General features: G+C 36.7%; 1 protein-coding gene across 1 annotated transcript in view; it reads right to left on the reverse strand.

Annotated features, from left to right (window-relative positions):
* Positions 1 to 2,133: 2,133 nt before the first annotated feature.
* The window catches only part of LOC140158406 (uncharacterized), a 47,760-nt gene continuing 28,608 nt past the window's right edge, over positions 2,134 to 21,285 (reverse strand). The window contains exons 2-6 of the mRNA XM_072181498.1: positions 19,374 to 19,481; positions 11,029 to 11,132; positions 9,644 to 9,700; positions 3,940 to 4,021; positions 2,134 to 2,207 (exon numbers count right to left, since the gene is read on the reverse strand). Of these exons, the coding sequence (XP_072037599.1) occupies positions 2,134 to 2,207; positions 3,940 to 4,021; positions 9,644 to 9,700; positions 11,029 to 11,132; positions 19,374 to 19,481 (425 nt within the window). The remainder of the gene's footprint in view (positions 2,208 to 3,939; positions 4,022 to 9,643; positions 9,701 to 11,028; positions 11,133 to 19,373; positions 19,482 to 21,285) is intronic.

A 21,285-nucleotide genomic window follows, 5' to 3' on the forward strand; every position in this document is an offset into this window, starting at 1 on the left:
TTTTCTGCACTGTATTATACCTAAATTAGGAAATTTTATAAATATTCAAAGAAAATATAGGTCATCCAAAAAATTTAGATTTTTACACATTTTGGGGCAAAAAAGGAAAAATAAGCAAAAATATCAAAATCTGTTTAACAGCTTCATTCATCAAGTCATAACAAACGGCCTACATGCTTAATTTCTAATAAAATATTGAAATTGTGAAAAATATAGGTATTTATTGATTTTCATGTTTTTTCTTGCAAATATGCTAATAATATGCAAATTATGAAATTGAAAAATAAAGTTTCTACATAGCATACATCTTTCAAGTGTGATGTTCAAAATGACAGACATCAAAAAGAGATTCGATGAAATGTAAAGGTGTAGTAACAATTTTGGCATGGACTGTCTGGTCAGGAAAAGTACGGTAAGTTGAGCTGTAATCACGATTTTCCACAAGTAAAAACTGTTTGTACCGTAGGCGTGTCTATTGACATGGTTAGGAATGCCAATATTTCGTATACTCGCCTTCGTTAATCCTCATAAGAAAGACATCATCTAGTTACAAGCTTTTACAAATCAAGTTTTTGATTTTGCAAATGTATCTGTTCCATTGTGTTTGTAAATCCAATGGGGATTATTTTGCCACTCAGACTGTGATCAAACACTTGTTTAATGACAAGAAAGAAGAAAAGATATCATTTATTCATTCCGGTGTTGTTCATTTCCAGTGGTATTAAATGGTGAATCCAATGAAATTACTACGACAGACAAAAATTGTCTTTATTTAAAGCTAATCACAACATATGCCGCTGGCTAATCACAACATATGCCGCTGGCCAATCACAACATATGCCGCTGGCTAATCACAACATATGCCGCTGGCTGTGTCAAATCACAAATTATCTATTCAAACATTAGACACAATGTTATGTTTATTTATAGAGGGTATAATAGATTATACAAGAAAATAAACATTTTAAAGAGGCACTGCAGGTGACGCACAGCGTCATCATCACTATATCTTCGTGTCAAAAATTGCCGTGATAGTAGAGCGAATCCACTAGTTCTTTAACAGCTACGCATGGCGATTTTGTTCGAGATAAGCCGTGTACGATTAAAAGGTACGCTCCATTGCCACTACGAATTATCTCTGAAATTACTAATTTTTTACGATCTGCGTATGCTCATTATTCTGTTTAACGTTTGAACTCAAGAAAATTCGATTGTTGGTCAGTTTTTGCTTTCAATAACCTGACTGGAAGTTCAATCCCCTGACAAGAGATTACCCGATTCTTCCAACAGATATATTCAACTGCAAGCCAAACCATGGATTTTACATAGACCAAAAATAAAAGGATATTTTCTATGATTTGAGATTATAATCACACATTGACATATCAATGGAAAATGCACACCATCAACATACATTTTTCATTAGGCCCATATAGCTAGGATATAGATACCAAAAATACTTTAACACTGTAACATGCTATGAATAAAATTATCGTAAAGTGGCGGTCTTTTCAAATCATAAGTTCTTGTATATGTATTGCATGAATTAAACTGTGTGATGCTGTCTGTGGCTGACAATTCTATAGACACAATGAGAGAGTGCAAGCTTCAATTATCCTGGTCAATAGGATTATGACTCTTGATTAAATGAAAGGGGGTTAAGATATCTCCAGAAGTTTATTTTGTTTTATTAATTCAGTTTATTTGTAATCCATCGCTTGATGGTGCGTTTACATTTCCGCGTGATTCCGTCTGTACAAATGTAATTATTGGCCTGATGGTGACGATGTGTGGCGTGTAAATTTCTTTCGTAATTAAACGTTTTCTGTAATTTTTAAAGATCAAACATATTATGGTTTTAGGTGGTTAAGTGTTAAAACACTTAACCATTACTTAAACGATAAACCAACAAACAAAAACAAACAAAACAGGAACCAAAAACAAATAATACTTTTTTCGCACCCGATTCATTTGGCCAATTTTAATGCGAGTCAACTTGTGCAAATTTGATTTGTCTGTTTTCAAAGAATACGCCGTGTCAACAAATACTTGATACTTCAATTATCAAAAGTACAAGTAGGTGTATGCGTACTGTCCCTTTTTGAAGTAAAAAAAACATCAAACAATATTAATTTATACATTGAGGCAATTAAATAACGTACCTTGTTGATAGCAAGAGGAATCATCGTTGACAATTTCTGAGCACTCTGTAATTGAATCAATAAAAAAAATTTAAAATTTAAAAATATAATTTCTTAGTCTGAATCGTTATAAATGTAAACTGCCGACAAATTAATTGTTGGTATTTCGCCTTCCACGTGTCCTTTAACATGCTGAAGGAACTATATCGCAGGAAAATTTAATTTTGGATATTTTCATTTAAGTATTTTAAAAATATATGCTATAAAAATATTTGATGTTGGTTGACAAATACAACATCAGCTATGACATACTTTGACAAGTGACCCTCCGTTCTTGAATTATAACAGTTTTTGAAAAATCACACTGTGTTACTGTGTACAGACCCCGGGGTACAGACAAGTTGTACTTATTTTTTACTCTGGAACCTAGAGTAGATGAGTGTGATTTTGAAGTACAGTCAACAGTACCGGGATGATCCCCTGCTCTTATCGAATAGCCTGTGACGTTCTTTAACGTGCACACAGCATTAATGTCAGAAATACATGTACACGGGACCGACGCGGCTTAAAGTGCCCTCCGAAGCACTAAGCATGTAGAGTGAAGTGCCTTGCTCAAGGACACAAAGAGCCAACCGAACCCTTGGATTCACAGTCCAACGCCTAAACCGCTCGGCCACACTCCCATTGTTTTAATCCATTCCACAGATCAAACATAAACTATAATAGAACAGTCATGACAATCATGCGCTATGATCAATGATGATTGAAAATGAGGTTTTTTTGAAAAATATTTAACAAGAACGAAAAGATAAATTTCCAAAATTCAAAATGTATAAACCATCTAGCCATATTTGATTCGGACATTATACATGTTATAATAGCCAAACATGAAGTATCCGACGATACAGTTCTGTATGTATGAAAACCTCGAGTAGCAAAGGCAGGGAAAATAACATTCTTTAGTTGAAGAAAATAATATCTTAATAATAAAGACAACCACATGAGCCAATCACCGGTTCACAGCAGCTTGGGGACAACAAGAATGAAGAGGTACAGTAAAGCATCAGACACAAGAAATAAGATACTTGTGCACACTCTGTGCGCCATTGTCAGTTACGTCTCCGACTACTCCATCTGGTACCAAACGTGAACTGTAGTGTGGATGAATGTCCTGCCAGTAGATGTGGTTCTAGAAACTGGTATTGTGAGAGCATGGTAAGGCATGGACAAGCTGGGGCGGGTAGCTCCCCTGACTACAAATGGCTTTGGTAGCAGTTATTTCAACGTGGAGAAAACGTTATGTTGCAACTTTGGTATCATTATTATCTACTTTGTAAAATTCTTTAAAATCTTAAATGTTTTAGGGGGAAGTGTTAGCTTTCGTTCGACATAAAAACATTCTTGATTGGATAAAGGGAACACTTGAGGTTTTGACAAAAAACCAATAACAGATCCCTATTTTCCAGTAGTCACCAGCTAGAAGCTCACACAGTTCTTATGATGCTATGCACTCAACCGTGTAGTGTAAACAAAGACTGTGTGGAGACAATTTACTACTTGCTTGGAAGCTCTTGGACGAAAGTGTGTGCTCAGGTGTATCGAGGTGGAAACTGTGCATAGTTGCGTTAATTGATAAGAGAATCGTTTTGTAGTAAAACCTTTCCATTATGTTTTATTACCTTTCCTTACATTCGATCGTTTGACGAAGACATTGTCCAATTTGTTTGGTTTTTTGGCCCAAATATAATCATTTTTGCCATATTATTAAGACAATGACCATATTTAAATCGAAACATACCTGGTGTGTCAACACTGACTCCGATTTCTCTTGGTGCTAAATATGCGTATGTACCATCATTGTTCCACTGCGCTAAACGTACCTACAATTTAAAGTGAAGAAACCACAAAGATTAGAGGCGGGATAACGTCTCACCATATTGTTTAAATACTAGAGTTTGTCTCAGATTTTGTCACAAATACAGTCCCGTAGGTCTTGTTCTGCGAAGGGTATTACATTACAACAGTGTCAAAATCATGATCTTAAGAGCAATTGACATGATTGAGGATCTCCTCTTGAGAAAATCCAACAATATTCCTACTAACATCTTCCCTTTATGATGCAGACTTTACGAGCGCCACAGATGCAATATAAATCGCCCGGTAAAGTGGTGCGCAATGCATGTATTTCATGTTTTCAGCATGTTCAATATAATTAACAGGTATCTTGAATTTCAAGTCAGACATATAACAAATCACGATATAAGTATAACGATGAACTTGACAAAGGTGATCAGAAAAGTGACGAAAAGTGTCACATTTTAATGGCAAAGCATTATGATTTCCAGAATTTTTGTTTAAATTAGTACATCGTTGACACAAGATACTCAGCAAAAAGTTGGTAAACAGGCTGGTCGGGTTTCCCCGTTATCATTCACGGTTTCACGGAAGAAATAATGCATTGGTATCATTAGCGTATGTCAAACTACATTCCAAAAATATGAAAATATCAAAAGTGCCGGAAAGATTATGTGAATATCTTTTATCTTTTGTATGAGTTTGTGAGAGGCTTTAAAGATATGCCTCAAATATCCTGAAATCCACAGAAAAACAAGAATTAGAGAACTATAAAGGTATTTGTTTTAGCCGCTGTCGTGTATCTATTGTCTCATCGTTATTTTAAGTAAAACAACGTTTGTTTTACGTCAAAATCAATTATGTCGCCCCGTGGGAGACGATATATGGACGAGAGCGGCTAAAATTACAAAATCGACTGCAGAATAGTGCTCTATTTCCAGTATTCAGGTACTAATCCACGAACGTGAGTCAGGTACAATGTAAATTCAGGTGTAATATTACATGTTTTCCATTCACCTAATTAATACGTAGGAATATTTTGAACCTTAGGTTTATAGATTATAGATCACGATAGGTATAACAAAAATGGAAATTGTTGTTTGCGACATAAGATAAGAATTGCATATACCGAGAACCTAAAGATTAATGCCCATGCCAAAAAACAAAACAAAAAATAAGAAGAGTAACAAAATTGGCAAGCTTTATTGCAAAAGCATTATGATTGGCAGAATTATTTAAAGTAATACGTCATTGACATAAGATACTCAGCAAAAAAGTGGCAATGATAAATGATAATCGGATACCCTCATCATAATTCAGGCTTTCCGGTATAAAATAAATTTTGCCATTGTAAGTTTCTAGCATTATATCAAGTTGATTTCCAAAAACTGAAGATTATATCAAAATATTACCTGCATGGATTTTTATTCGTTTTATATTGAGGCTTGAAAGATATAACCACGTTTACGTCAGACCTACTTAGTACTAGTATCTGCTACTAATATGTGCAAGTAATGTAATCTAACCGTATCATGTCCTATGTACCTAGGACTCCTTAGCTGTCGTCACGACTTCCGTCTTTGTAATAACAAGATAAACCGATAGTATTTTATAAGCAAAATGTAATCATACGACGTCATTGTCAAATTAAGTGTGTTTTGATATTTTTCATAAAGCTGATTTGTTATGTTTTAATGATTTATTGTAAGGCCAACCAAAAATGTTGGGCCTAACTAATTGGTTTGGAAAAATGTATTCGATCGACCGACCTTTTTTTAAGAAAACCAAAAGAGCAATGTATTATACACACACAAAGCTACACAACGTATGTTTTAATAACATCTTTTTAATCTTTTTAAAGTAGAGAATCATTTTGGCAAATTTTATAGTTTGAACATTCCTCATAGTCTGGTGAATTCGGAAGACAGATGTTGAATAGTATCCCGCCAAAGCTTGGCATCCAAATTGTACCAGACAATGTAAGACATGCATGCACTTTAAGGTTTTGATGGAATACCACTATATTGAAATGTGAAGTCTTCGTCTGAGAGTAAATGATTTTTTTTACATAAATTTGTTGATTTAAGGTTAAAATAACACACAAATACACCATTTTCACTATGAAAATGGAAAAATTAGTTCAAGAAAAAACGGTCAGTTGATTTTCAAATTTTGTGGTCGAGTCGAATGAGGCCAAACATTTGTTTGGCCTAAAAGTAAACACAATGAGTCTGGTATTTTGACATAATGCGTTTATAAATAGGTGTTTACGCGCTGACAACGCCATTACAAAATCGACTACAAGAATAGTGCTTGATCTAGAAACTGGTTTGCAGTATAGTCTTATAAATGTTAAGACAACATTTTCTATTTGATTGTGACGTTTTATACATTGAAGAGATATTATTTGGGAAATACTAACAGAGTCATCAAACTCAGTCGAGGACATTCAGATGTTGTGAGTAAGACTAGAAACACAAACATTGCTCCTTCAGTTTTGTTCAAAGTTCAGTTTAACATGTTACCAATGTTTGTCCATGTACCAGTGGCGTAGCAGGGAAGCAAAGGGATAGGAAACTTTCAAAGGGGAAATATTTGACAAAATTGTCAACAATGATGGGCTAAAAAGTACAAAAAGGCCCACAGGTTTTCATGATCTTTGTCCGCTGTATTACTGCTTAGTATGCTTCCTGTGTGTTCAATCTATCAAAATAAAGCTAACATTTCTCGTTTGATTTTTGTGGAACATCAACAAAATTAGCATTTTTCTTGTCATGGTAAACCCCATATTTTCCTTTTCTGAAAGCTATGTAGCTCAAAATAAATATGGATTCAGAAAGACATTGCATGGGCCCTTCAAACAAATTAGGAAGAAAAAGACTTGCGTTAAACATACAGGGTGGTCAAAAATTGTTTTAAAAATTTACAATTTTTATGACATTATCAATCAAAACTGTTTTCCTCCATGTCTGGCACTAAAACTAACAGCATAATTGAATTCCTCATCAAATTTCCTTAAAAATATGTGTACTTTTGAATAAGCAGGGTGATTCAGGCAAGAGATAGGGCATTTAGAAATGTTGGAGCATTACGTGCACACTTTGTACAGTAACATTATTGGGAAAACTGTCTTAATTAGCATTTAATTAGGCAATTAATTAGTTACTTCTTTTGTTATAGTTGATCTAGTATGAGGTAGATCTACAATCCATGATGATATATGTGCAATTTGTGGTCCATGCTATTTGTACTTTGTACAAAGGTTTGATGTTTGCCATATTTTCACAATTTTGTGTACAACCCTATGGGGCTCACCCGCCCCGGCTCACCCCCCCCGGCCGACCCCCCCCCCCCCCCCCGGCTCTTACATATTGAAGTATAAATCTCAAAGTAGTTGTCCAATTGACTATTATACTTTTATATAGAATAAACCAAACTTGAAATGTGAAGAAAGCATTTTCATGTTACGGCTCCTCCATTTTTGGGTGACCTATTTGTGACATGCGACCTCATGGGTTGTTTTTTCGTTTTATATTTAGGATGTAAGATATAACCACGTTTACGTCAGACCTACTTAGTACTAGTATCTGCTACTAATATATGCAAGTAATGTAATCTGACCGCATCATGTCCTATGTACCTAGGACTTCCTAGCTGTCGTCGCGACTTCCGTCTATGCAATTACAAGATGGATAAACCGATAGTATTTTATAAGCATATGTAACCATACGACGTCACTGTTATTTCTACAGTCCATGATCAAACGAAGTGTGTCTTGACATTTCTTAAAGCTTATTGTGAGGCCAACAAAAAATGTATGTTGGGCCTAACTAATTGGTTTTAAAAAAATTCGATTGACCGACCTTTTTTTAAAGAAAACCAAAAGAGCAAAGTATTATACACACACAAAGCTACACAACTTATGAATCATTTTGGCAAATTTTATAGTTTGAACATTCCTCATAGTCTGGTGAATTCAGAAGACAGACTTTGAATAGTAAACCAGCCAAAGCTTGGCATCCAAATTGTACCAGACAATGTAAGACATAAGACATGCACTTTACTTATGGAATACCACTATTTTAAAAATGGTGAAGTCTTCGTCTGAGAGTAAGTGATTTATTTTACATAAATTTGTTGATTTAACATAACACACAAATACACCATTTTTACTATGAAAATGGGAAAAATTAGTTCAAGGGAAAAAAGGTCAGTAGATTTTCAATGTTTTTGGATCGGTCGAACGAGGCCAAACATTTGTTTGGCCTAAAGTAAACACAATGAGTCTGGTAACTGTTTTTGCAGGACTAGTCTTATAAATGTTAAGACAACATTTTCTATTTGATTGTGACGTTTTATACATTGAAGAGATATTATTTGGGAAATACTAACAGAGTCGAGGACTTTCAGATGTTGTGAGTAGTTAGACTAGGCCTAGAAACACAAAAATTTCTCCATTTGTTGAGAGGTAAAACATGTTACCAATGATTGTCCATGTACCAGTGGCGTAGCAGGGAAGCAAAGGGGTAGGAACCTTCTAAGGGCGAATTATTTGACAAAAGTGTCAACAATGGGCTAAAAAGTACAAAAAGGCCCACATATCTTTGTCCGCTGCATATTACTGCTCAGTATGCTTCCTGTGTATTCAATCTGGCAAAATAAAGCGAAATTTTCTTGTTTGATTTTCCCGAGAATCTTCTCAAAGCCCCTTTAATTAACAAGAATTAGTAACAAAAAAGTAACGGCTCGAAAACGGCTTAGAACTTAAAATAAGAACTAATTGGTCTGACGAATACGACGAATACAAAAGCCTGAAAGTGCACAGGTTAGTCAGGTATGTGCACAGATTAGTAAACTGTGTGCAGATTTGTAAACTGCACAGATTAGTAACTGTGTGCACAGCTTACTTATATGCGGACATACTAGTAACTGTGGGCAACAACAGATTAGTAAGCTAAACTGAGCGCATAGATTAGTAAACTATTCGTAGAGATTAGTAACCTGTGCGCATAAACTGAATAAACTGTGCACACAAATTCAACCAAATCTTATAAATCATCATTTTAAAAACATTGCCAATGCAAGCCTTATTCTTGATGGTGTGGAGATTTTCCCATCGACTTCTGTTCGTAACCTTGGGGTTGTTTTTGATCGCCAAACGTGTATGTCTGCTCACATCACCCAATTTTGAAAATCAGTCAATGAGGGGCTCATTAGAAACATCAACAGAATTCGTCCATTATACTTGTCACAATACTGCCAGAACCCTCATTCTCTCACGTCTGGATTACAGTAACATTTTGCTCAATGGAATAACACAGAAAGATCTCTCCAGACTACAGAAATTACAGAATAAATGTGCCAAGCTGATATATCGTAAGCCCAAGTCCGATCATGTAAGCCCACTCTTAAGAGATCTTCATTAGCTACCAGTTCATGGCTCTAGCGACAAACCTAATCAAAATGCCCCCAATCTTTCGTAGATCCATGTTCAATTATAAAATTGCTTCTTATGGTACAGAAAGTTCTCGAAATGGTTTTAGGATTTTGGTTTAGCGTATTGCGGGGGTCCATTATGGTTGAAAAGTTAGATACGCATCCCGGCCAGCATATTTATTCATTATTTATCATCAGTTTTATTAACTTACGATAAAGTAGAAAGACTTCCCAAATGACACATCTTCGAAGCTAAAGGCTGATATCCTCTGTAGACAAAAACAAAATATGAGCAATCATTAATACGCGTATTGACGAGTGAAAAATAATTATATGAAATGCTATTGTAAAGTTCATTATTTCGTATGCCAGATTTCGCTCAAATAACTCTTTTCACGCGATCCTCTTTTTATTTTGCGCCAGATCCAGTTATTGTCTTAAACTGTCAATCAGAGATTGTCTACACATGTATACAAAATATTTAGTTTAACCATGTAAACTACAATACCAAAGTATCATCAGTTATATACAGGCCAATTTGATTATGCTATCTCATGTTTATACCATAAAACATTGTTAATATTAAAACTCCCTCTGCAAGTGTAAATTACGGGATGGTACAATCTGTGACCCACTTAAAATCTGCGCCAGAATTTTAAAAAAACTATTACAAATGATAGCTTTAATTTAGCTCTTGATCAGAGCCCTCACTATAGAAGGTCCAGTAACCCCGAGTTAAATAAATCTGAGCAAGTAGAGTAAGCCTCAAAAGCCGCATCTCACCAAGTAGGATCACTATTGCTTGCCGGAGGGCACGACTCGCGAACGAAGCGAGCTACAAAAGTCTCCAACAATCCCACGACCACTGAACTGCTTGCATAGCGAACCTTGAAGTGAAGACACTAGCTACGACAGTCAGATGGGATATGGCATGTTTTCGTTTTTCTTTCTATCGGATGGAAAATTTAAGGTCGGCTTTAGCATGTTTAGAGCAAAGCTACTTGAATTTTACTCGACACAAATTAATCCTGCGATCTTAGTCTCCCGATCGTCATTAAGATTATGTTACTGACGGTATTTATGCGCTATTGAGGTCAGCAAAGTATTCACTCGGCAGGACCTCAACATAGCCAAGCTATCCGACTGGTCCTGGATAGGAGCACGACGATATGAAGAGCAGCAAATGGTGGATAAAAGCAAAGTAAAGATCCTGTGAACATATCCCATAGCCTTGTGTCCTAAGTGGGTTAAATCCCATGATTTTTTGTACACAGTATTGACTATTGTACATGTTGTATGGTCCCGGTGAGCTCATTTTGCTTCTCATAAACTCCTCCAAAAAAAATTGGGAAATTTTTTCAAGCATCTATATCTCAGATTATTTGTGACATGTTCATATCGTGTTGCATCTCAATGGACAGCTAATTTATTCCTCATTACAATGGCACTACATTGGAAACAATCTCCTTTTTTCCACGTCTTGTGAATGTAGCGGGTCTCAAACAGAATGTGCCAACTTGTATTCAAAGTTGTTCAACAAAGGCGGAAAATGCATGTGAGGAAAATGGAAAATATCTTTTTCTATGCTGATACTTACTGTAGTTTGATAATCACATTCTTGTCCAACTCTGTTGCATGCAATACCAGGAGGTTGGTTGTTGTAAGTCCCTTCTTGGAAACATACACCATAGCCATTAAACACTGAGTAGAGAACAAATAATTGCTGGTTATTATGATGGGACGAGTACCTGTGTCTTGATCAAAATGCAAAGATCAGTGCCTATTAGCATTCGTTTGATCCTCTGCACTCGTTTGAGTAATCCACACAATTTCCTAGAGCTTACGAAACGCCCACTGCTTGGATGTTCGTTAAGAACAGACATGTTTCGGCATAAATTGACCATCATCTTTAAAAGTAAACAGTCTATCATGGGCCAGGCTTAAATGTGTGGGTGCTGGATCACTTCAGCTGCATTTTGGTATTCGAAATAACCTTCTTAATACAAGTTGCCACAAACATAACACTTCGTACATGAAATCCACAAGGGTTGTGAAGCAGTATATGAACAATAGCCCGTGAGGAGTGACAGGGGTCAAGAACTTATATAGGCACCTAGGCACTATAAAAGACAACCATATGGGCCAATCAGTGGTTCACAGCAGCTTAGGAATAAAAGAGTGAAGCACTCTGCTCTTAAAGGATGGTGCGCCGTTGTCAGATATGTCCCCCCGAGTACTTCATCTGGTAGCCTATTCCAAACATGAACTGGATGGAGCGTGAGCTCTTCTGTCTACAAATGGCTTTGGTATCTGCCGTGTTGAACAAGTGCAGTATGGAACATACTAAGTCTTGTCACCTTCATTAGGGTTAGGGCAGTAGAGTTAGGATCTATCGTGTTGTGCAGTATCGAACATACTAAGTCTTGTCACCTTCATTAGGGTAAGGGTAGTAGGGTTGGGATCTATCGTGTTGTGTAGTATCGAGCATACTAAGTCTCACCTTCATAAGGGTTAAGGCAGTAGGGTTGGGATCTATTGTGTTATGTAGTATCGAGCATACTAAGTCTTGTTTAGGGCAGAAGGGTTATGATCTATCGTGTTGTGTAGTATCGAGCATACTAAGTCTCACCTTCATTAGGGTAGGGCAGTAGGGTTAGGATCTATCGTGTTGTGTAGTATCGAGCATAATAAGTCTCACCTTCATTAGGGTTAAGGCAGTAGGGTTAGGATCTATCGTGTTGTGCAGTATCGAACATACTAAGTATTGTCACCTTCATTAGGGTTAGGGCAGAAGGGTTATGATCTATCGTGTTGTGCAGTATCGAACATACTAAGTCTTGTCACCTTCATTAGGGATAGGGCAGTAGGGTTAGGATCTATCGTGTTGTGCAGTATCGAACATACTAAGTCTTGTCACCTTCATTAGGGTGAGGGCAGTAGGGTTATGATCTATCGTGTTGTGCAGTATCGAGCATACTAAGTCTCACCTTCATTAGGGTTAAGGCAGTAGGGTTAGGATCTATCGTGTTGTGCAGTATCGAACATACTAAGTCTTGTCACCTTCATTAGGGTTAGGGCAGTAGGGTTAGGATCTATCGTGTTGTGCAGTATCGAGCATACTAAGTCTTGTCACCTTCATTAGGGTTAGGGCAGTAGGGTTAGGATCTATCGTGTTGTGCAGTATCGAACATACTAAGTCTTGTCACCTTCATTAGGGTTAGGGCAGTCGGGTTAGGATCTATCGTGTTGTGCAGTATCGAACATACTAAGTCTTGTCACTTTTGTTAGGGCAGTAGGGTTAGGATCTATCGTGTTGTGCAGTATAGAACATACTAAGTCTTCTCACCTTCATTAGGATGAGGGCAGTAGGGTTAGGATATATCGTGTTGTGCAGTATCGAACATACTAAGTCTTGTCACCTTCATTAGGGTGAGGGCAGTAGGGTTAGGGTCTATCGTGTTGTGCAGTATCGAACATACTAAGTCTTGTCACCTTCATTAGGGTGAGGGCAGTAGGGTTAGGATCTATCGTGTTGTGCAGTATCGAACATACTAACTCTTGTCACCTTTATTAGGGTTAGGGCAGTAGGGTTAGGATCTATCGTGTTGTGCAGTATCGAACATACTAAGTCTTGTCACCTTCATTAGGGTGAGGGCAGTAGGGTTAGGGTCTATCGTGTTGTGCAGTATCGAACATACTAAGTCTTGTCACCTTCATTAGGGTGAGGGCAGTAGGGTTAGGATCTATCGTGTTGTGCAGTATCGAGCATACTAAGTCTTGTCACCTTCATTAGGGTTAGGGCAGTAGGGTTAGGATCTATCGTGTTGTGCAGTATCGAACATACTAAGTCTTGTCACCTTCATTAGGGTTAGGGCAGTAGGGTTAGGATCTATCGTGTTGTGCAGTATCGAACATACTAAGTCTTGTCACCTGCATTAGGGTTAGGGCAGTAGGGTTAGGATCTATCGTGTTGTGCAGTATCGAACATACTAAGTCTTGTCACCTTCATTAGGATTAGGGCAGTAGGGTTAGGATCTATCGTGTTGTGCAGTATCGAGCATACTAAGTCTTGTCACCTTCATTAGGGTTAGGGCAGTAGGGTTAGGATCTATCGTGTTGTGCAGTATCGAACATACTAGACCAGGTTAAAACTGAGCTAAGTACCACTTGGAGAACAAGAAATTCTCATATGGTTTATCTGGACCAGTTTTGCATGGGGAACAAGAATTTGTTGGGTAAAAAGCCTGTAACCTGAGAACTTTTCCGTGAGGGCGCTTTTTTCAAAATGGCCGCCAAAATCCAATATATATGGTTAAATTAGTCGCTTTGGAGCATATTTAACCAGATTTTGGATTTTTATTAATAGCAATAATGTACTACTAAGTCAGGTTATTAATATGAAAGTACCAGGAGGTCACCGCTGAGTTCGCTTTTTTCAAAATGGCCGCCAAAATTGATGAAAAACATATATATGGTTAAATTAGTCACTTCAGGGGCATATTTAACCAGATTTTGGATTTTTATTGATAGCAATAATGTATTACTAAGTCAAGTTATTAATATGAAGGTAACAGGAGGTCACAGCCGAGGCTGCTTTTTTCAAAATGGCCGCCAAAATCAATGAAAAGCATTATATATTGTTAAATTAGTCACTTAAGTGGTATACTTCATCAGATTTTGGATGTTGTTATTGATAGCGGTAAGGCATTACTAGGTCAGATTATTAATAATAAGGTAATAGGATGTCACAGGCGAGGGTGCTTTTGTTTTCAAAATGGCCGACAAAATTGAAGGAAAGTATGATATCAACGAAAAAGCGTCAAAAGTAATAGTTGTCTTTGACTTTTTGAACTTATAATGAAGTACTTCAGGGTGGTAAAAGTAGATTCTGATTTAAAATGGCGGCAATGACGACTACCAGAATTGTCGTTATGTATTAAAGAAGACCCCAAAAGCAACTTGTAAACTAGAATGTCGCAAAAGTCATGAAAGTGTTGCTTACAGTGTTATAAATTGTCCATTTGTGCATGGTTTCAATGATGTATTTCTCTTTGTTTTAATCCTCAGGATCACTCAAATCGCCATTTTCTAAAAGCAAATTCACAGTTATTCTCTACCAATAATTCTTGGACGTCCTCGGGTATTATCGTTTCAACCTATTTAGGTTCCATGTTTTCGTTCCACCCATTGTCAACAATGTTTCCACCATCGTATACAGTGACATCTGCTGCTCTCCACTCGCTTGCAATGGAATTTGCGCTAAGGATATGAAGCGCCAGCGCCTGCTTACATGGTGGTAGTATTGGGGGATATATCTGCAATCTTTTTATCTTACCCAACTAATTGTCACCATTGATGATCTTGCCAGAAGCTTGGGCGAAAGAGGGCAGACAGACCTCATCTTGCTTGATTTTGAAAAAGCATTTGATAAGGTGTCCCATCATCGTTTGCTGATGAAAGCCGAGCATTATGGTATCAGAATAACAACATTGGAGTGGATTTCGGACTTTCTCACAAATAGAACCCAACAAGTAGTGGTTGATGGCCAGTTCAGCACTGAAGTGGAAGTGAGTTCTGGTGTACCCCAAGGCAGCCGGGGCCGTTGTTGTTTGTCATATTTATTATTAATGAGCTACTAGCTTGCATCAAGAACTCCTCGGTTCGACTCTTTGCAGATGACTGCATCTTGTATAAAAGAATTACATCACGTGAGGACAGTCTGCAGCTGCAAGTAAAAGACTTGGATAATATGCAGGAGTGGGAGCAACAGTGTATGATGAAATTCCATGCATCAAAATGTCAAGCCATCCATATCACAAATAGGAGAAATGCCCTCCAGAGCTCATACTCTATTCATGGCCACACACTTGAGGAAGTTGATTCTACCAGGTATCTGGGTGTCCACATTGACTCCAACCTCGGTTTCAACACCCACACCCACATGCATCATTAAGAAAGCCAACTCCATCCGTGCATTTCTCAATCGTAATTTCAGTCACTGCACACGCAAGATCAAAGAGCCATACACCACTTATGTCAGGTATATAGTTGAATATGCAGCACCTGTCTGGGATCCCCATACCCAAAAAGAACATAAAGAGACTTGATCAAATCCAGCACAGGTGTGCTCGCTATGTCACCAGTGACTATGACAGGAGAAGCAACGTGTCTGCTATTTTACAATACCTCCAGTGGCAATCTCTACAAGCCAGACGGCAACAGAGCCGGGTACTGATGATGATGTATCGCGTCAGATATAACCTTGTGGCTATTCAGTACCTTACCAAATCTGTGACAAACACCAGAGGCCATGATTCCAAATTCCAGCTTCAGCACTGCAACACTCAGGTCTACATGCACTCTTTCTTCCAGAGAACAGCCAAGGACTGGAACCTTCTTCAGACAGATCCAGCCATCTCGCCGTCCCTCAATGCTGTCAAGTCTGCATTGGGGATCCGCAGCACTAATATTCCTCCACCGAGAGCTGCTTTTTATCGCACATCGCACTGTACATATTTTGCACTGCTGTTTTTGAAGTTGCGTTCCTGATCATTTGTACATGCGCAACTTGAAGTGTGCCTGTCATCATGCATTTGATGTTACACTTACCGTGGAAGAAGAAAAGAAGAAGAACAGAAAAGTATTGCAGATATATCCTCACTACCACCATGTAAGCAGGCACTGTCGCTTCATATAGAGAATGACTGTGAAGATTTTTCAGAAAATAGCGATTTGAGTGATCCTGAGATAATCAGAATCAGTGAAGCCATGCACAAACGGAACAACACTTTTGCATCATTCTAGTTTACAAGTTGCTTTTAGGGTCTTCTTTAATACATAAAGGCAATTCTGGTAGTCATCATCGCCGCCATTTTAAATCAGAATCTACCTTTACCACCCTGAAGTACTTCATTATAATTACAAAAAGTACTTCTACTTAAGTAACATTTCCTGACGCTTTTTTGTTGAGATCATACTTTCCTTCAACTTTGTCAGCCATTTTGAATAAAGCACCCTCGCCTGTGACATCCTATTACCTTCGTAATAACCTGACCTAGTAATGCCTTACCGCTATCAATAACAACATCCAAAATCTGATGAAGTATACAACTTAAGTGACTAATTTAACAATATGTATGCTTTTCATTGATTTTGGCGACCATTTTGAAAAAAAGCGCCCTCGGCTGTGACCTCCTGTTACCTTCATATTAATAACCTGACTTAGTAGTACATTATAGCTATCAATCCAAATCCAAAATCTGGTTAAATATGCCCTAAAGTGACTAATTTAACCATATATATTGGATTTTGGCGGCCATTTTGAAAAAAGCGCCCTCACGGAAAAGTTCTCAGGTTACAGGCTTTTTACTCAACAAATTCTTGTTCCCCATGCAAAACTGGTCCAGATAAACCATATGAGAGTTTCTTGTTCTCCAAGTGGTACTTAGCTCAGTTTTAACCTGGTCTATACTAAGTCTTGTCATCTTCATAAGGATTAGGGCAGTAGGGTTAGGATCTATCGTGTTGTGCAGTATCGAACATACTAAGTCTTGTCACCTTCATTAGGGTGAGGGCAGTAGGGTTAGGATCTATCGTGTTGTGCAGTATCGAACATACGAAGTCTTGTCATCTTCATTAGGATTAGGGCAGTAGGGTTAGGATCTATTGTGTCGAACAAGTGCGGTACCGAACGAACGGAAATGTCCAAATTGTCAAACATCAAGCCTTGACAATGCACAATGTAATACCATCACAAACCAATTGTCTTTTACTAATTAAGATTCATGACGGAGCCAATAATGAACTATTATTGTTTTAAAAGTATCGATATTGACTCTGCTAACATCCAAATTGCTCGTAGCAGTACGTCTATACAACCTAAAGGTGTTGTTATACGGAACTGTATTAAGTAGCATAAGATGGATATTGATAAATAATCTACTTGCGTGGAGCATATCAAAACACGAGACACGTAAATTGTTACAGTTTACCTAAAGCACACCTTTATGTCATACATTCTGGTTTTTAAAATACCTTCACATATGATATAATGCAAATTGATTGATGGACTTCAAATTAAAGTGCACTACTATAGTATAAAGGTTTGTATTATTCAAGATAATGCCTCCGGATTACAATGCAAAACAAAACTCCTTAATGGAAACACATTAATGGTAGACTAGACATGGCTAGAAAACCTAAATGCGAAATGCGGTTGTTTTATTTTTAGAGTCAGAATGTACATGATGTATGGTTGTGACTCAAACTACTTATTTATTTATTGTCAAATTAGAGCAAAAATAGATTGGATGTGAAAATTGATGTTATTAATTTCGAAAATAATCAAAGGATATATCTTGTAAACTTAAAAAAACACCTTTCAAGCAAATTGCCATAATCTTTTGCTCGGTCGAGAGCCTTATCGAGGACATCAACAAAATAAGCCTTTTTGAAATATGGCGGGCACAAAAGGAGAGGGCGTACTTTGATTTGGGTAATATTTTGTCAGCTGAGGAGCATACAAAAGATCAGGGAAGTACGCCCTCTCCTGTTGTGCCCGCCATACTTCAAAGAGGTGAATGGCGTAGGATGTCCTTACATATCAAATAGAATAACACTAACGGATCGTGACATTACATTCAACATTCTAATGTTAATGCTAGCTGCAGAGTGTCAAGAAATATGAGTTCCAACAGTCGTAATCAGTTGAGCTATTAACACCAGGTATATGCCCTATACATACCAAGACTGTTTCCAGTCTGTGAAAGAGCGTGTTGTAGTTGATCGTGTCGAAAGCATCCCTAAAATACAAATCACGAAAACGATCCCCTTGAACATCAAACAGCGTTGTTTCCGTGCTATGCTCTTAACGATATGCCGACTGCATTTATATTAATTCATGGATGTTCAGTAACTTTCAATGTTCACGCAGAATTAAATGTGTAAAATAGCGCCGGCAGTACGTCATCGGGTGGATATTTACAGCCCGTCAGACGGGCGCCCTGACATGTTGCCACTTATAGTGGTGTACCGACTGCCGAAATACCGGACAAAATTTACTAAAATTTTTGATTTTCCCGTTTTGCATATTTTAGCCTACACTTATCCTTATTTTGGGCCTTTTTATCATTAAAAAATCACTTTTAGCGGGTCAGTTCTACCGTGTCTACGTTGTTGCACTTTTGCCCACCTTGGAATTTTGCTCGGGAAAACTTCTGATACTACACACTAAGACAACGCCCGATCACCTATACATCAAAACCAAGGACATGTTACATTCAGACAGGACATTCTACTCTTAGGAGTAGTCCTGCAGACTAGTTGTTTTTTGCTGAATTTTACACATTGTTGTCACAAAAATAGCACTTTGGCAATAAAAGGAATGTAATTAAAACAAGCTTTAACCTAGGGATGATTTCTTAGGTATGGGCGAGACAATAAGCAAAACATGGACATGTTGACAGTTTTATATAAACATTTACCAAAAAGTAATTACCCCCACTTAATGAATCACCATTTTCCCAAACGGTTGATTGTTTGCCAAAATGTGGAATATGCATTCGAAGCATAATTTATTTCTGCGAATTATGACACATCATTTGTTGCAATGGTCCCAATATTGATGCCACAGCGTACATTTTTATGAAATTAACCCAAGATTTGAAAGTTGCAGTAAATCCTATTGCCTTGTATTCAGTGGATACGAGGCAATAGGATTTTACTGCAACTTTCAAATCTTGGGTTACTTTTATTTAAATGTACGCTGCGACATCAATATTGGAACCATTGCAGCAAATGAGGTGTTATAATGCGCAGAAACAAGTTCTGCTTCGAATGCATATTCCACATTTGGCATACAATCAACTTTGTTTTAAAAAAAATAATGGTCATTCATAAAGGTGGGTAATTACTTGTTGGTAGATCATGTTTATAGATGCATACCTGATGAAGTCTGTGGTTCTGTCCACGTAACATTCACATTCAACTGCGCACCATTACTGCCATACCTTACGCTGAAATCTGCGAACACGGTGATTTCGTCAACAGTAGCTGTAAAGAAATCAAAAACAATGATAATAATATTGTAATGAGGTTGGTTAGACTAAACATGGAAGCACAGGGGTGAAACTAAATTTACGGTTTTTATTTTAGCAACGCAAACATATGACGAATGTTGTTGACAAAGTAACATAAGTTGCAAGGCGTTCGTCGTTGCACTCCCGATTCCAGAAAAATACAGCAATAATATTTTTGGATTAAAAAAAATATTATCCTGTTTTGTCATATGAAACATAGACTATGCCATAGTCGAATTTTGATCAAATATATATTATTATTATTTAATCATGATGAATGCATTCCGTTGAGCTTAAAATTATTTATACTGATGTTTATTAAACATGTTAAAATTAAAGTGTTCAACAGTAAAATGGTCATAAAGAGTTTATATAATTAGATGATTAATGACAATAAAGTTATTGAATGCAAAATATCTTGCATAAATATAATGGCTCACTTAAGGGAAGGGGTATGAACGTTTGGACAATATTTATTGTGGAACATTAGATTTGCATTTGCATTAGAATTGCATTCTGAATACGAAGAATGTCCTACTGATATCAAATAATTTTGATTTTTGAAATTCGCAATGTAATACACATTTTATGGCAAATCATTAAAATTGATATTTTGATATTTAACAGTACTTGAAGTAAACTTTATAAATCTGATGATTTATACTTAAAAGTAATATGTAGGTGGGATGAAAAGCCGACGATCAATTGAAAATTTTGACCTTTCGTATTGAAGATATGGATTTTTTTTCCCAAAACACCAAAAAAAATTTAGGTCTTTTTGTGTAAAAAATCCATATCTTCAATATGAAAGGTCAAAATTTTCAATTGATCGTCGGCTTTTCCTCCCAGCTACATACACTTTAAGAATATATCATTAGATTTATAAAATTTATTTCGAGGACTGTTATATATCAAAAATTTGAAAAATATCAAATTTTAATAATTTGTCATAAAATTTGTATTATATCGTAATTTCAAAAATGAAAATTATTTGATATCAGAAAGACATTCTTCGTATTCAGAATGCAATTCGATACGTCTCACAAAAAATACTGTCGAAACGCCATAAACGCTCATTCTAGATCCCTTAAGGGATCTGGAATGAGCGTTTTGAGACTTAGGGAGGGATCCCATTAACATTTTCTTTTCATCCTAGCTACATGTATTTGCCCTTTAACAGGGTATACAATATCATAGAATAAGGTAAATATGCAAACCAAAACGAATCTCCATAGTTAGACCAGGTGTAAAGTTTTCCAAATTTCCAAAATTTAATTCCATATTTTCCAAATGTCAAAATTTGACTTTAATTGCCTATTAGTTCTAATTAAAGGATTAACATTCATTTCATTTTGTAAAACAGGATAATATTTTTCTAATCCAAAAAAATAAAATTAAATTAAAAACAAAAAACCGAGTGCTGTATTATTCTGGAATCGGGAGTAAACAACTTGATCTGGTTTCCCTATATGAAATCAATCAAAATTACATCAAAAATCACTGATATCAGAAATTCCAAGCTTTAAGGTCATAAAATCCTTGTCATTTGAAGCATATAATTTGATAACATTCTCTCAATGTAACGTCTCTAGAGGTGAGATTAAGCTGGCAGCGTACTACAAAATGACAAATTAGATGCTTAAATTGACCAATATCACAGTGGACCGTGTCAACTTGGCACATACTGACTGATATGGATGCTTCTTGAATTCTATCATATGACCATCACTAAACCTATATAAACTGGACTCAAAAAGAAACTCATAATTTTTCACAAG

Source organism: Amphiura filiformis, chromosome 8, assembly GCF_039555335.1.
Source record: "Amphiura filiformis chromosome 8, Afil_fr2py, whole genome shotgun sequence".
Classification (NCBI taxonomy): domain Eukaryota; kingdom Metazoa; phylum Echinodermata; class Ophiuroidea; order Amphilepidida; family Amphiuridae; genus Amphiura; species Amphiura filiformis.